Source organism: Podarcis pityusensis (assembly GCF_964106645.2).
Source record: "Podarcis pityusensis genome assembly, chromosome: 5".
NCBI lineage: Eukaryota > Metazoa > Chordata > Lepidosauria > Squamata > Lacertidae > Podarcis > Podarcis pityusensis.
In genome coordinates this window covers 9,636,839-9,653,524 of record NC_138032.1, presented here as the reverse complement: position 1 = coordinate 9,653,524, position 16,686 = coordinate 9,636,839, and the positions used below count along the sequence as shown (strand labels likewise).

General features: G+C 43.9%; 1 protein-coding gene across 1 annotated transcript in view; it reads left to right on the top strand.

Annotated features, from left to right (window-relative positions):
- LOC308478489 (uncharacterized protein) overlaps nt 1-11,468 on the top strand; it is a 451,389-nt gene extending 439,921 nt beyond the window's left edge. The window contains exons 9-11 of the mRNA XM_081008338.1: nt 2,372-2,438; nt 3,068-3,184; nt 7,658-11,468. Coding sequence (XP_080864464.1) covers nt 2,372-2,438; nt 3,068-3,157 — 157 coding nt within the window. The 3' untranslated portion in view covers nt 3,158-3,184; nt 7,658-11,468. The remainder of the gene's footprint in view (nt 1-2,371; nt 2,439-3,067; nt 3,185-7,657) is intronic.
- The last annotated feature ends 5,218 nt before the right edge of the window (nt 11,469-16,686 follow it).

Below are 16,686 nucleotides of genomic sequence, written 5' to 3'. Positions count from 1 at the left end.
TACTTTTGGCTGGATTAATCTACTAAAACTAGAATCATCTCAGAATTTCAAAGTAACTTGAAGAGGACGAAGCTTAGAATTCAAGTGTTTGGAGGAGATAGAATCAAGAAGTTATGAACAAAACTCTGCTGTCGAGTCCGTTTTCCTAAGCCATCCGCTGGAGTTTTCTTCCACATGTCCCCTTGCATAGGTCAGGCCGTCCGTTCATTGTTGGCAGAGAAAAGATTCTTTTCCTCGTGTTTTGTGTTTGAGTTTCCTTTATCCTCTGTGTTTGTGTGTATCATCGTGGACTCTTGTTTGTATCGTTTGTGCAGCGCACGACTCCACATCCAAGAGGTTTGTTAGCAAAGGAGACGTGAACTATGAACACACTGCCCTGACATTTCAGGCAAAAGAAACAGGATCATACTATTCTCTCGGGACCAGCCGCAGACTCACGAGCGAGCCTCTTCAGTATGAAACTCAGGTGTAATTGAGCATGCACAAAGGACGGGCAACATGAAACCCATGAGAATTGTGTCCGAAAGCCCTGCTGCCAGCAGGATTTCCACAGAATTTCCAGCTCTTCGTCGAGATCCTGCTTGAGATTGGGTGGGTGAGGCAGAAAACAGAGGGGAATTCTGTGCCATGTGCCTAATACTGATGGATCAGACCATTGGTCCATATAGCTCAGTCTTGTCTACACTGGCAGCTCTCTCTAGGGTTTAAGGCATGAGTCCCTTCTAGAGGGACCTGGAGAAGCTGGGGATTGAAGCTTCTGCACTCAAAACAGCTGCTGTACCAGCAAGGGTAGGGGACGCAGGTGGCACTGTGGGTTAAACCACAGAGCCTAGAACTTGCCGATCAGAAGGTCGGCGGTTCGAATCCCTGTGACGGGGTGAGCTCCCGTTGGTCAGTCCCTGCTCCTGCCAACCTAGCAGTTCGAAAGCACGTCAATGTGCAAGTAGATAAATAGGTACCACTCTGGCGGGAAGGTAAATGGCGTTTCCGTGCGCTGCTCTGGTTCTCCAGAAGTGGCTTAGTCATGCTGGCCACATGACCCGGAAGCTGTACTCCGGCTCCCTCTGCCAATAAAGCGAGATGAGCTCCGCAACCCCAGAGTCGGCCACGACTGGACCTAATGGTCAGGGGTCCCTTTAACTTTACCAGCAAGGGTGCCAACTTGAATAAAATATTTGCGGGGGGGGGGCAGGTAAATCCCGCCTTGCATAATCGATCACAATACACGGTGTGTGCATTCCATTTGAATAGCAAGCTCCATCAACTTTGGGAGGGCCCAGCCCCTTCAAATATTTTATTGGGGGCCCCGAAGGGACCTTAGCCCTAGAAGTTGGTTCCTATGTGGACCAGTACGACTCCATCATTCTAGTCACACATGCCGAGGCTCAGGCCCTGTGTGTTGTGATTTGGGGGTGTACAAGTGTGCTACCCCTACACTTAACAACATGGGAACCTTCAGACTTCCCCTGCCCTGTTTTCCTTCCTTGACTAAGGATGTGGCTGCAGACTTGCATTTTTATAACCTGGCCAGGGAACTATATAGAACCCTGTTAATTAGCACAATATGTTACCTGGGCTTATTTAAAAGAATTTGTATACCGCTTATAATTATATATATAACAAAACCATTCAACTCTCTAACCCAGCAGTTCTCAACCTATGGGTCCCCAGATGTTGTTGGACTACAACTCCCATCATCCCTGAGCTCTGGCCTTGCTAGCTAGGCTTGATGGGAGTTGTAGTTTAGCAACATCTGGGGACCCGCAAGTTGAGAAAGGCTGCTCTAACCCCATTGAGGGAGCCCAAGGTATAGTGTCCTTTGGTTGGCCATATTTTAACCCATGTGACAGCAGTGTGCTGCTCTGATTGGTGCTGGTTGCTGCTAGGGGTTGCTCTACACCGCAAGCATGATGGTGGCTCTCTGGTGGAATTCATTCCCCAGGGAGCTTTGACTGGTGAACTGGATGAAGACTTTTCTATTTCCCCCAAGCCTCTTTAGTCACCAATATTTCAAAATTTTTGTTTTAAGACCACAGGAACCCTGCTGGGACAGATCAACCCTATTTCACTCAGCAGTCAAACGATTGTCTATGAAAAGTCCACAGGCAGCGCCTGAAGACCACAGCTTTTCCACCTGCAGCTCCCTAGTAACTGGTCTTCATTGTCATATTGCCTCTGATCCCAGGGGCTGCATAAAGCTACCTTGGATAGTAGCCAGTAAGGATTAGGGTGGGGGGTAGAGAGGAGAAGAATTCAATTTAGTTCACATTTCAATGCAAACCTACCTAATTCACACCTCCAGAAACAATGTGTGCATTGAAATTCAGATGCCCTTTGAAATTTGCAAACTTCTCCAAACTTTCTGATGCAGGTTCCCCAACCGAAATGTGCCTACGAAAAGCAGCAGCATATATACTGGAGGAAAAGTGTTCATAAAAGTATGCAAGTTGGCGAAAGTGGGATACAAAGTGTATTGAAATGGGAAAAATGGGAGAAATTCACATCAAAATACTAACAATTTTTAAAAACAAACTAATGCAGAAATGTGGCCAGTTAAACTCAAATCGGAAGAAGTAAGAAGTTCAGGAGAAACCAAAAGTGACAGATTTATCCATCTCCACTCACCAGAGGCAGACCTCTGTTGCATAAATTTGCCCCGAAACCTCCTTTGAAGGGTACAGTTCTCTGTGATTTTGCCCTTTTTGTGATCCATTAGAATCTAGGAGATCCAAATGAAGGGCAAAACCCAAGAGGGTAGACAAATTGGTCTGCATAAGTCATAACATCCTCTAAATTTCTAGCCTGCCTCCCTTGCCCCTGTGTCATTTGCGGGGACTCGCCAAACTTAACGCTCCGCTTTGACCACGGTTGTTATCACTTTTCCTAAGGAGGGAACCACGAAGCAGCTTCAAACAGCAAAGAAATCATAACCATTTTAAACAGATTAGATAATTGTGCTTAGCTGCCTGCCGTGATCGTGCTGTGTTTTCATTTATTTCTGAGCAAGAGTAGATGCAGCATGTTGAGCAATACTTTCCTTCCCTCCCTCTTTTTTCTTTTCTTGCAGGGGGTGGTGGGAGCTGGAGGAGGAGGAGGAGGAGGAATCACGTGCAAATACAGGCTAAGTCCTGATAAGAATCCTGAAAGTAAACAATGAATTCCTACTAATGGCTAAGTCACCAAGGTAAGATCAAGTCTAAATACACACCCTTAGTTAAATATGATTTCATTAACTCACATTACGTGGCTCCGCTGAAGTTTTTCTCCTTCTGATCCCTGTCGGGTGAATTGCACACGAGGTTGATCAATCATTTTCTGACAGTCTGTTTGCATCTGCTCCGGGTTCGAAGCAGGGCAGCCTTTGAAAGGTTTCGCTTTGCTTTGCAAGTCTCGGGCAACCACTGCTTCTCTCAGCCTGCTCCCCTTGCTGGGTCACAAGTCTGCCCTTCTCCAGGGGCTAGTGCAGGCATAGGCAAACTCCGGCCCTCCAGATGTTTGGGACTACAATTCCCATCATACCCTAGCTAACAGGACCAGTGGTCAGGGATGATGGGAATTGTAGTCCCAAACATCTGGAGGGCCGGAGTTTGCCTATGCCTGGGCTAGTGAGACTGGATAGGCTTTCTTAGAGAACACCAGGGGCTTAGAAACGTAGGAAGTCAGACCAGTATAATTTACCCTGATAGGCAGCAGCTCTCCAAGGCTCCAGGCACCCTACCTGGAGATGTCTAGGATTTAACCTGCGGCCTTCTGTATGTGGAACAGATGTTCCACCACAGACCTATGGCCAGCGGCTCATGTTGAGCAATGAGAATGATTGGGCAAAGGTTGGGGAGATCAAATGGTAGGTGGAGCCGGAGCCAATGACAGGCAGTCAGCTAACTCTGGCTTTGTCCCACCCTCCTCCTCCATGTTGAGGTCTCCTCCTGCTGGTTCTCTATCCCTTCTGCAGGCATCACCTGGTTTCGGTATATTTTTAATTAGCTTTTCGGATCTACAAAACAGTTCTCAGCTCCAGGATATCGTCAAACCAGCAATCGTCCTTTTCTGTACACAAAATAAATTGTGAAGCATATGTAAGAACGCAAAAACCACAGGTGTATAGTAGTTTTGAAAGTTATACTGAGGGCTGCAAGGTGGCCACATAATCACAACATCAAGTTTATGCTATATGTAACTCCTTGACCAAATCCACTCATAAGCAAGAGGGGGTTCTAGACCGTGTTCCTCTTTACCTACAAATGAAATAAAAGTGAACTGAAATGGCCCCTGGTAACTCTTAATTTGCCTGTTAATTTCTCCAGAAGAGCAATATCCCAAACTTTAGTTATACCAGGTTCTAATATTAGCCCCAATAGTTAATAAGTGGGGGCTAGTTGAGAGGAGACTGAGGTTGGTTGAGCAGCACCCCAATAGACCTAATGGACCAACCAGCCCCCATTGCCTATGGCCCCTTTCACTTGTTCATTATCCCTTCTGTAGGCATAGTCTGGTTTCCATACATTTAATGAGTGGCAGTGGACTACCATTATTGAAACAAAGCTGGTTGCTTTGAGGTGAGGTGGAAGTTTTCCTGTAAGTGCCATATCTGTACCAGATCATTCCCATGTCGGGCTTGTTGTATCCAGTCATAACAGTCAGAAAGACATACATTCACAGACTTGGTGAGCAAGTGGCTAAAAAGCATTCACTGCTGCCTGAAAGGGTGCTATAACACAGCAAAGCAAGCAACACTTTGGGAATTATTATTTCCACCACGTAATCCTTTGAGAATGGTGCAGTTGCATTTCATCTGCTAACAGATGCAGGCGCCCATTTTTCGGACAATAGGAATTACCAGTAACTGGAGCAAGGGTCTTTGTGACATCAAGAATCCACATCAGATGTTGTAACAACTTTCTCTAGTACAGTAAATGCACCCTTCAGTCTTGCTCGGCATTCTGTAGCCCTTTTTGAAAGTGCTTGCAGAGGGTTTTGGTTTTTAAAAAAGTTGTCAAGTCGAATGTGTCAAACCAAAATTTGAAAGTCGGTGCATTTGTGGGGGCAGGAGAGGAGGAGGGTATTTAGAGGAGGAAGCTATTTAGAGGAGTGGGGGAGAGAAAACATCAGTTTTAGTCTTGCCCCAAACTGACAGAACACCCAAAGTAAAGACAAGGTAAAATGATCCACTCTTCTCTTGAGTCAGGACTTGAGAAAGAAGGTAAATATCCATTCCAAATGGTATCCACTAAAGCACTAAAGGCTTGCTAAATAAACAACTGTGCAATGCTGAAAATGTTCCCAAGAAGATGCAGAGGAGAGAAAGAGTTAAGATGGGCCAAAGGAGCAGGTGGGGAAAGTGGGCAAGCAGGTTTATTATGTAGAAAACACAGGCAACATCAAATCGCAAGTGGGATTATTATTGTGTAGCAGATTTGTACTGCTGCTGCTCAGGAAATGCTAAGGAAACAAACAAACAAACAAACAAAAATCCATTTCAGTTTTGAAATCAGTGGATAAAACCAGTACAGCGTTGAAAAGTTCAGCACCCTATCTTGGTTCAAAATGGGATGCACTTGTATCCAAAGACAGACAAAAAAAATTGGTCAATGGTCTCAGAAACTCCCATGCAAAATATGATTACGATATTTCAAGGGGTGTCCAAATGCATTACAAATAAACAAAAAACATTTCCAAAATATATAGTAAATTTGCGTTGTACATTTATATCTTGCTGTTCTTGCATGGAGCTTCCCACACCCCAATGTTTAAATCCCAATGACCCCAATGACTAAGAGAGAGCAACTGGTCTTCCGACGAGCGACAGGTTTGATACAACATTTGAACCCAGGTCTCCTGAAGTCTGCAGTCTGCAGTCTCGCTGCACATCATGTGACTAGAGAATAGCATTGGCCAACCTTACAGGTCTGTACTCTGGGGTTCCCTGTACCCTGTCTCAATAATATGTGTGAAGTAGTGATTCAAACATGCTGTACAAATGCTGAGCATTAGTACTGATGTTTTGCCCACCTCTCTGTTGATGCCTTTGAGCACTAGCTGATTTGCAGCTCCCCAATTCTTGCATCCATCCCGTTCACAACACAGGTGAGTGCTGGTCAAGCCATCAGTCCAGCATAGAGGGCACTTTATGGCACACCTGAAGCAGAAAAGTTGTTGTTGTTGTTTAGTCGTTTAGTCGTGTCCGACTCTTCGTGACCCCATGGACCAGAGCACGCCAGGCACTCCAGTCTTCCACTGCCTCCCGCAGTTTGATCAGACTCATGCTGGTAGCTTCAAGAACACTGTCCAACCATCTCGTCCTCTGTCGTCCCCTTCTCCTTGTGCCCTCCATCTTTCCCAACTTCAGGGTCTTTTCCAGGGAGTCTTCTCTTCTCATGAGGTGGCAAAAGTACTGGAGCCTCAGCTTCAGGATCTGTCGTTCTAGTGAGCACTCAGGGCTGATTTCCTTCAGAATGGAGAGGTTTGATCTTCTTACAGTCCATGGGACTCTCCTCCAGCACCATAATTCAAAAGCATCAATTCTTCGGTGATCAGCCTTCTCTGTGATGCAGCTCTCACTTCCATGCATCACTACTGGGAAAACCATAGCTTTAACTATACGGACAATTGTACAGAAAAGTTACTGCCAAGCATAGTTTGCAATCTAAATTTAGACAAATGCCATCAATTTGCAGACCGGTTGGGGCACGGGGGGAAGCAGGTCTCTTGTGTGAGTCCCCTTCTTTTGAACAGGACTAGGCTGCCCACCTGTTGCAGCACCTCCCTCCCAGCAGAAATGCATCTCCCCAAAAACGGTAGAGATTTGCATAAAACTTGCAAACTTTAGAACTAATCGCTATCATTTAAATAGAAATAATGGCTGCGTACACACTGTACAGTACCTTTAAAGCACATTCAAAGTACATTTTCCCATAAATAGTTCCGGGCATTGTACCCCCAACAGAGTTAACAATTCCTAGCAACCCTCAACAAACTATGCACAGTGCCCAGAATTATTTGAGGGAGAGAATGTGCTTTGAATGTGATTTAAAGGTATAGTGCATACGCGGCCTCAGGACATCGCACCATATTGGCGAAGGCTGTGGCCATGTGACCTGTCTGCTGTCCAGGTGCCAACTCTGGGTGGGCAGCTGCAAAGCCCCTCCTACTGGCTCTTTTATCTTTAAGCCAGACTTGAACTGGGCAGTCCTTCAGATGGACGGACTGCTCTGAAAGACAGGACACTGTGGCCAGTCTAAATGGACTGGTGCAGGTGATGCTGCGTGTGAATTGAACCCCAATTAGCCAAACCCATCTTTAAAGATCTTTTAAACTTTAAATTCCCAGCAGCCCTTAAAACTGCAGGGGAAGTGACTCCCTGGGAATTGAGGTCATATCTAGCATTCCCCTTGGCTGTGGTGTCTGAAGCTGGGCAGGCTGTTTGCTTAGTAATCTCCTTGGCTCTGTAAGTTGTTAGGGGTAACCAAAGGCAGCTGATTTCTTAATTGTTTAAGGCAGGAAATCAGCTTCTTTCATTAGTTGCCATAATAATCTTGAGAGCAAACCAGGATTCTGCCTGAGTGAGTTTTTGATCTTCTCCCATACAAAAGAGAAGCATTTTCTTGGTATCGGCAGTGAGCCTTTATCCTGAGAAAGCTGTTGTTCTCTTAATAAACAGGACAGCGGTTTGGGAACAACAACAACAACAATATCAGATTTCCTTCTGTACTGGGTTCAAGAACTTCTCATGTCTTGCAGTCCTGTGCCTGTTTACTCAGAAGTAAGCCCAACTGTGTCCACTGGGGACTGTTTTTGCTTATTTGTTTATACATCCATTCATCCATTCAGAAATGTTTATCCTGTTTTCCTTTCAAAAGTAAACCCAAAGCATATTAAAAAAATGCTGGAAATTATTATTTTATGACACTGTTTTTAATTGTGTTTTATTTCTTGTAGGTGGCTGGGATTGGCTGTCATAATATAATATAATATAATATAATAATGACAAAAGTATACATAGTACACAGTGAAATTACGAAAATCAATTTCATACAATAAAACCAAAAGCAGAAAAAGATGATTACCAGTAAGTTTGTGTTTAGGATTGCAGCCTTGGCTCATCAAACAAAAAGAGGTTGTTTTTTTGGGGCGGGACACAAGTGGTGTTGAACTGTCCTGAGAGACTGAGGGAGGGGGTTGGTTTGGGTGTGTTTATTGTCCATTCTGACCAACTACTCCTTGGCAAAAAACAACGTAAATGGGGGAAGACTCTAAGCACTGTTTAAGGGGCAAGGAAGATCATTACCATAGTAACTGACATGATTTGCAAGGTTTAATCAAGGAATTGCAGAGAGGTGAGCAGTTAGGCATGCCTCTGTGGTGAGTAATGAATGTGTGGGCAATTCCTCACTACAGCGATGGATGGGGGAGCACAGTCCAGCCTTTAATGAGCTATCATTCTTTGTTCCTTATACAGAGAGTTCTGTGATTGTGTTAGTTCATCCTTGGGACATTTTGGACTGCAGAGAGAAGTGTTTTAGGTTGGTTGGTTGGTTTGGGGAAAAACAACACCCTTCTAATTCACACCAACAAGTGGCTGATAAGTGACCTCTTTAAATCCAAATCATGTAAAATCTAAATTAATTTGTTTGCAGAAGTTTGCAAGCTGAGCCACAAATCTAGGGAAAGCAACAGTAGCACAAGGAGGGTCGGTGTGGCATAGCGTTTAGAGACTTCAACTAAGGTGATCAGAGTTCAAATCTCCAGTCTGCCGTGAAATTTGCTGGGTTATTTTTGCTGGTGGCCTAGTGGAGGTGAAGGCTAGTGGAGTGCAGATCTGGAACTTTTCTCCATCGAAGGAGTGAGGATTTAATCCAGCGGTTCTCAAACTCATCCCCAGTGATGCCTACTCCACCCTATAAAAAGCATTATTTGGAATAACAGTTTGCATAACTCACTGAGGAAGTTAATAACACGATAAAATTCAAAACAGTAACAATTAATTGCACAAATACAGTGGTACCTCGGGTTACAGACGCTTCAGGTTGCAGACTCCACTAACCCAGGAATAGTACCTTGGATTAAGAACTTTGCTTCAGGATGAGAACAGAAACTGCGTGGTGGTGGCAGCGGGAGGCCCCATTAGCTAAAGTGGTATCTCAGGTTAAGAACAGTTTCAGGTTAAGAACGGACCTCCAGAACGAATTAAGTTCTTAACCTGAGGTACCACTGTTCTCAAAATCAAATTAAAACTACTTAGTTTAATTAAGTCAACATAATTGATTAGCTCCACTGTTTTGAGTCCATGGCTCCCTTGACCAACGACATTCTTTCTGCGGCACCCCTGTGGGGCCTGCTTGCCTTATGTCACCCCTTGCCTGCAGAGCTGGCAGCCCCTCACCCCTCCCTTGTGGAGTGTTCCCTCAGCCTCCTCTCCCCTCTCCTCGGGGGTCCTCCAGGCAGCCGCCACAGCCCCCCACCCCCGGTTTCTGAGCCGCCTCAGGTCCTGGCAACCAGCAGCCCCAGACCCAGCCTTTTCCTGGGGAGATTGTAGCCAGGGCTGCTGCGACAAACAGCTGGGCAAGCCTTTGGGAGGCAGAAATGTGAGAGGGCATCAGAGGACAGAGGGAAGGAAAGAGGGACAGAGGCCAGTGTTGTCCGCGGCACTCCTGACCATCAGTCAAGGCACCCCAGGGTGCCACGACACACTGGTTGAAAACCACTGGATTAACTTGACCCAGTGAGAGTAGTTCTTAAAGTCTGGTAGTCATTTATACATACTGCTCCTGTTAGCATCCCCCTAGGAAATCCCACCAACTCTTGGGGGAGGTACCACCCACTTTGGGAACCATTGATGTAACCTCTTGGGGTGGTATTCTGAGATGTGAACAGAGACCTCACTAACCAAAGGCTAACATGTTAACCACTACTCAAGCCAACTCATTACTCCATGGCGGCTTGCTCTCTTCTTCTCTTCTTTCTCTCACACACCCTCCCATGCCATGAAGAAGATAAAATATGGTCACTTGTTCTGAGAGCTTATCTATTAATAACCCACATCCACATATGTTGTCTTGAGCTCAGCAGATGATGGATAGGATACAAAGAGGAAGATAACGATAAAAGTTGTATGCAATGTTAGTTCTATGGCAGAGTAGAACCACTGAAATTAGTGGACATGACTAACTTAGGTTCATTGATTTTAGTGGGTCTACTCTGAGCAGGCCTTAGTTTGGAAGAACCCATTATTTTTAAAAACAACTTTAATTTTTTAAAAATCATGGTCATACATTTCCTAATCCTTGCCAGGCATGTCCAAAGTCCGTTTTGGGGGCCTAATCCAGCCCACTGGTCGGTTTAATCTGGCCCCTGTGGCAGTTTATTTCCTGGGGTAAAATCCTAAAAAAAACCTCAACGACTTTGGTCGGCCCTTCGGTCAGCCCTCACGGCCCTTCACTTCATCAAATCTGGCCCTCTTTGAAAAAAGTATGGACACCACAAAGCAGGGGGGTGTACCTGGCTTGAGACCTCTAAGTGCTTTCCAGATATAGAAGGGGCATAGTCTGAAGGTGCAGGATTCTGGATTCTGAATCAAACCTGCTCTGAGTCTGGTCTGATGGAAAACATCTTGGAACCCTCTGTTCTTTCATTAGAAGAAGAGCTGGATAGGAAGGCAAGAGGTATTTGGTTGTACCAAAAATACCTAAATACCAAAAGTTGCTGTGCATGGGGCAGTTTTGATTTTGTAAATTTATTTCCCTGTCCTTCCTTCCAGAGAGCAGGACTTCTCCTTACTGTGTTGTTGGATGAACATTTTAGGAATTTAGTATTGTCCATTTGCATTGTACATTGAAATGTTTGCTTGGTTTTTTTTTTTTTTTGGCATTTAATTGATTTGCTCTGTTGGTATTATATCTTGTCAAGTCACTTGGAGACTTTCTTAAAAAAATAAAAAAAGCAACTAACAAATTTAACCAATAAATAAACTCCTGTGCTTACACCCCTGTGTAATATGTCAACAGAAATAAACAGTGGCCTTTTTGAATTTGTCTGTTTGTGTCCTTCATTCAATTTTTGCATCCAGATGCTTGCCTTTTCAGAAGGGTGGGCTGACTCGTTTGTTATATTTTGGTATGGCAAAGCCATCACGAGATGCTTTCAGCTCTTTGCTTCCATGCAGGGAATATTTCTGATGTATTTGCCCCTACATGGCAACAGCTGGAGTTTGACACACCAGCACAGGCTTGAGGAGAACTAACAGGCTCTGCTCTGAGTTAAATACCAGCTCCCACCACCTCGGGGCATACTATTAAGGAACACTTGCCATGTGGCACTGACAAAGCAAAGTCATCTCCTCTGATGACTCTCTTTACTGTGTCAAAAAGCAACATGTGAATTGCTACTTTGACTTCCTTTCCTTGAAAAGTCCGGCATTGTTTAATTGACTTTAATGGATTTCATTGTAATAAAACTAATTTCCAACTGAGCTGCATTTGCATGCATGGACGGTGTCCTTATATTCAGTTTGGTAAAATCAAAGTAGTTTCTTTCATTTCCCCATTGCAGCGGCTCATAGCCTACTCAGAGGGAGTTCATACATTACATTTCCCTTCGGACGATTGCAGCTCTGACTTGATTGATTGAATCTGGGAAATCCCAGCGACCCAAAGGGCCAATCCCAGCACTGATTGGCATTAAAGATAAAACTGTTTCCCAGTGAATCAGCTGCACATTTCTTATGCAGTCTAATTTATTCCGTTAGTATTTTGTTTTCTTGCTGCAAGAGATACTGGCCATATGGCATTCCCTTAAGACTGCACAGGGAAATTCATTGTGGGTTTCAATACAGAGCGCACACATTCAATACACATGTTCTGTTCTGACATGAAGATGACTCCTAGGCAATACTGACCATGCTGAACTGGTCTATTTGGAGGTTCAGATAATCATATCTAATACTTGCCATAATCTGATGAAGATCTGCTTTAGAATGGGTCAGCAGACCAGCCTTCTCTTGCAGCTGAAAGCAGGTATCGCTGAGTAGCTTGGAGGCATATTTTGACTTTAAGAAAGGTGGGAACATATAATAACCTATCTGGTCTTGGAGAACACTCAAGGTTCATGAAAACACTTGGCTAAGTATGTTCCTCAAGTATTGTGATCCAGAAATGCCATGAATTTGAATACTGCCATCTCCTGCAAAGCAACATTAACTGACTATTTGATTGTAGAACATATAAAGGTAAAGGGACCTCTGACCATTAGGTCCAGTCGTGACCGACTCTGGGGTTGCGGCGCTCATCTTGCTTTATTGGCCGAGGGAGCCGGCGTACAGCTTCCGGGTCATGTGGCCAGCATGACTAAGCCACTTCTGGCAAACCAGAGCAGCGCATGGAACGCCGTTTACCTTCCCGCTGGGGTGCTTTGACGTGCTTTCGAACTGCTAGGTTGGCAGGAGCAGGGCCTGAGCAATGGGAGCTTACCCCGTTGCGGGGATTTGAACCACCAACCTTCTGATCGACAAGCCCTAGGCTCTGCGGCTTAACGCACAGCGCCACCCGCGTCCCTCTGTAGAACATATATTCAACATACTCAACAGTTAAATAAGAGGCTACTTTTTAATCATCACCATCGCCATGGTGGTAATAATACACTCACTGCTATAGCTAGCTACGTTCTTCATGTGGATCCTTTTGAATAATATGGATAGTGGAGAGACAAGAGTTCCTGGGAGCTACAAGAGATTTCTCCACTTTCCTCTACCTGCACATGCCCTATGCTGTCCCCAGATATTCTCCAGAGGATTGGGGGAAGCTCCAGAATAGATTTAGAGAGCATTGGGTGGAATATGGTTCCATTGGGCAAGGAGAATTCCTTGTGCCGACAGGACAATTTGCTTAGAACTATGTTGACTATGACCCGATCTGATTGTACTGCTTTTTGTTTGATTTTTGTGTATTATAGGGATTTTGTACTAAAGTGGGATAAAATGTCAGAATGGCATTCCATTTGTGCAAAAAAGAAAAAATGAGAAAAAAAGAGAGAGTCTCCATCCCGTCCCTAGAAGAAGCCCATCAAAATTGGTGAGATTACTTTTGCATAATGAATTTCATTTCTGAAACCCCAAACTGCAGCGGAACTTTTCTTTTGAATTAATCATGATTGGTCCCAGTCTGAAGCAATTGGCCTGCTGCTATAGCAGCAGATTTTACAGTAATTAAAAACACACACAACACAACCACACACACAACTAAGAAAGAAACTTCTGATGCTCATGTAACATTTCCCTGGAGGGGGAGTCAATTTCCCACAGCAATGAAGATATAATTATCCTGATGTAAATCACAGCCGGATAAGTAGGAAGGACTGGCCTTTCCTCCTCTTGAGCTCATTGGAAGATTTTATCTTTCTGACAGCTACTGTCTGGTGGAGAGAAAGGATGCTTCCCTTATAACCGGTTTGCTTGTGGAAGAAATCAACATGTCTCAGGAAAAATGAAGGAAGAGATACTTCGGAGACCTGTAGCTTCCTATTATTGATTAGCAACCAAACTGCTGATGCATTAAAAACAAGAGCTGCCACCAAGAACTATAGAGAAGACTGGAAAATGTTTATTGAATAGATGGGGGAAATTGTGTACACCTGAAAACGTTGGCAGCGTTCAGATAAATTCAACAGTGTTTTGATGGATGCAATAATGGAATACTGAATGGTTTAGTTTTCGTAAAATATGTAGGGATTTATGATATGCAAAATGAACCATGGAAAGAGAAGAAGGGAAGTCACTGGTATATTAAGGATGTTTAAATGAGTATTTTAAATTGTAAAACAGAAAATTTAATTACACACACAGAACTACAACCCTTGTTCAGCAGCATCTAAATCTGGGCCATGCAGGTGCCTTGCCCCACATGCCTGTTTCTGAATGCTGATAAATTTAGAGGGTTAAAAAGTATAAAAGTGAGACCTGCACCGAAGGTTGCCCTGTGAGATGCTTCTGTTCATGGTGCCAGTCAGGCACTTTCTGCCATGATGCCCCCCCTCCCAGTTTTCTGTGGCCTCTTTCCCCTGCAAAGCCAATCAGCATTCCCTGGGCACTGAACATCCTCAGTTCTTATTGGGTGGTTTTGGGGTTACCAATCCCTTAGGGCTGTTTCTCCTAAAGAGTTTTTTGTGTGTGTATGGGGCGGGGGATACGTTTGCCAACCTTGAGATTTCTCCAAGTCTACTGAGACCTCCCTTTTGTGTGTTGGCTTGTGCTGTTTTGGCTATGCAAAGTCACTGTGCACCCCTGAACACCGGAAACTGAGGGAATGATTGAATTTAAGTTGGTACTGAACTTTGTGGCCTTAAAAATTAGGGCTGTAAGCTTTAATCAGAAAATCAATCAAATTGCAGTTTAACTTGATTAATCGCTGGAAGCCAATTTGAATTGGAGAAGGTGAAGTTTAATCAGCAGTGCTGTGAGTTATAGACAAGCTCGTGTGTGTGTGTGTGTGTGTGTGTGTGTGTGTGTGTGTGTTTTGCAGTTCTGTCGTGTTAATACAGTAGGGAACAAAGCTGGAAGTATAAAGGAAGGCTTTCTTTTCTGACAACAAGTAGCAGCTTTTGTTGATTAAACTGTAAATTATCCAACAGGTTTTTCAGCATTTCAAAAAGATTTCAGTATTGAGGTTTCAGTACAAAATTTTAGGGCTGTCTCTAAATTAAAGGACTGTTGTTGTTGTTATTTATTTATTTATTTATTTATTTTTCCATTGCTTGATTAATTAAGGTACCAGCATTATGCACACTTGAGAGTAAGCCTCACTGAGTTCTTCTGAGTAAACACAACTAGTAAGCACAACTAGGATTGTGCTGCATAGCTGCATAAATTTGCATAAATAGCACAACATTTCTTTTAAGATGATGTGCATAGATAGAGGTCAAGGTAAAAAGGACCCCTGGACGGTTAAGTCAAGTCAAAGGCGACTATGGGGTTGCGGTGCTCATCTCGCTTCAGGCTGAGGGAGCCAGCGTTTGTCCACAGACAGCTTTCTGGGTCATGTGGCCAGCATGACTAAACCGCTTCTGGTGCAATGAGACACCATGGCAGAAACCAGAGCGCATGGACAGATACCGTATTTTTTGCTCTATAAGACTCACTTTTTCCTTCCTAAAAAGTAAGGGGAAATGTGTGTGCATCTTATGGAGCGAATGCAGGCTGTGCAGCTATCCCAGAAGCCAGAACAGGAAGAGGGATTGCTGCTTGATCCCTCTTGCTGTTCTGGCTTCTGAGATTCAGAATATTTTTTTTCTTGTTTTCCTCCTCCAAAAACTAGGCGCGTCTTGTCGTCTGGTGCGTCTTATAGAGCGAAAAATACGGTATATGTCAAAAAGCCATCCCTTGAATATGAGAAAGGGACGTACCAATTCTAATATGGGTGCTTGCTGTCCATAGTTCTTAATCTACTGGATTAATCAACCACAATTTCTTACTTTGCAGGATAAGGGTGCAATTTTAACTCTAGATCTGCCAGGATGGGCAGTTAGGGTCTGCCAGGTCTCCAGTTCATCTGGGCTACATTGTCTTAAGCCCCAAATTTGGTTCCTGGTTGTCTGAGCCCTGTGGAACTTAACCCAGAATAAGCCCTGAAAAATGTGTCTTCCAGGCGAGTGGTGGGTGTGTTCCAGGCAAGTGGATCTACCTTGTTTTTATGGTTGTTGGTTGTGGCTAGAGGAAAGGGGGCAGCCCCACCCACTTTGACATGAGCAGTGACGGACCAACATTTTTGGGACCCGGAAGCTTGAACTGTCATGCCCCCCCCCCCGAACCAGGATTGTTCTACACTTCTACTGACTCTCAGACTCTGGGATTGTTGAGATATATGCAACCACAAAAAATTCAATTTGAGTTGTGTGACTCAAATTGGGTCTTCTAGACACAATTTATTTAAAGGAATGTGGACTAGCTTCTGGGGCCCCTCTGGGATTAGAGGCCCTGAAATTTAAGCTTTGTTCGTTTCATAGCAGATCCACCGCTGGGCCTGAGCAGGTCATTCTACGGGAATGTGGTCTTTTCCTGAGGGAGCAGATCTGACAGCATGACTCAGCGATCATCACGGAGGGAGTTCCCTGCCAAAGTTGGCAGATGAAATTGATGGACTACATGGAATTGGCGGAAATGACTGGCAGAATCCGAGACCAGGGAGAAGAGTCGGTGGAAGAAGATTGGAAGAAATTTAAAGACTACTTACAGAAATATTGTAAAATTAATGAATGTTAGAATGATGTTGGATTGAAGTTAAGTGGTTTCTAGCTGTAATGATATAAAAGAATATAGAAAAATTGGTTTTCAATACGTAAAAACCTAATGCTATAATATATTAAGATTAAAGATCAGGTTTAAAAAGGAGGGAAAGGAATTGCTGGACTAACAAATTGAATTGGAATACAAAAAAGGGAGGTATGAGGAGGTCCGGGAAACAAGTAAATGTAAGAGAAGTGATGAAAAGATGGAATTGTTTTTAATATTTTTTTTTGTACTTTGTATTTTTCCTTTTTCTATTGTTATTTTTCTTATCAATGTAATCTTTTTTTTTGAAATTTTAATAAATATCATTAAAAAAAAAAAAAAACAAAGTTGGCATTCACTACTATGTGAAATCCATTCTGTAATGGCCTTTTTCTCACCTGCAGAACTGTAGCTACAGCCGCCTTGTGATGAGC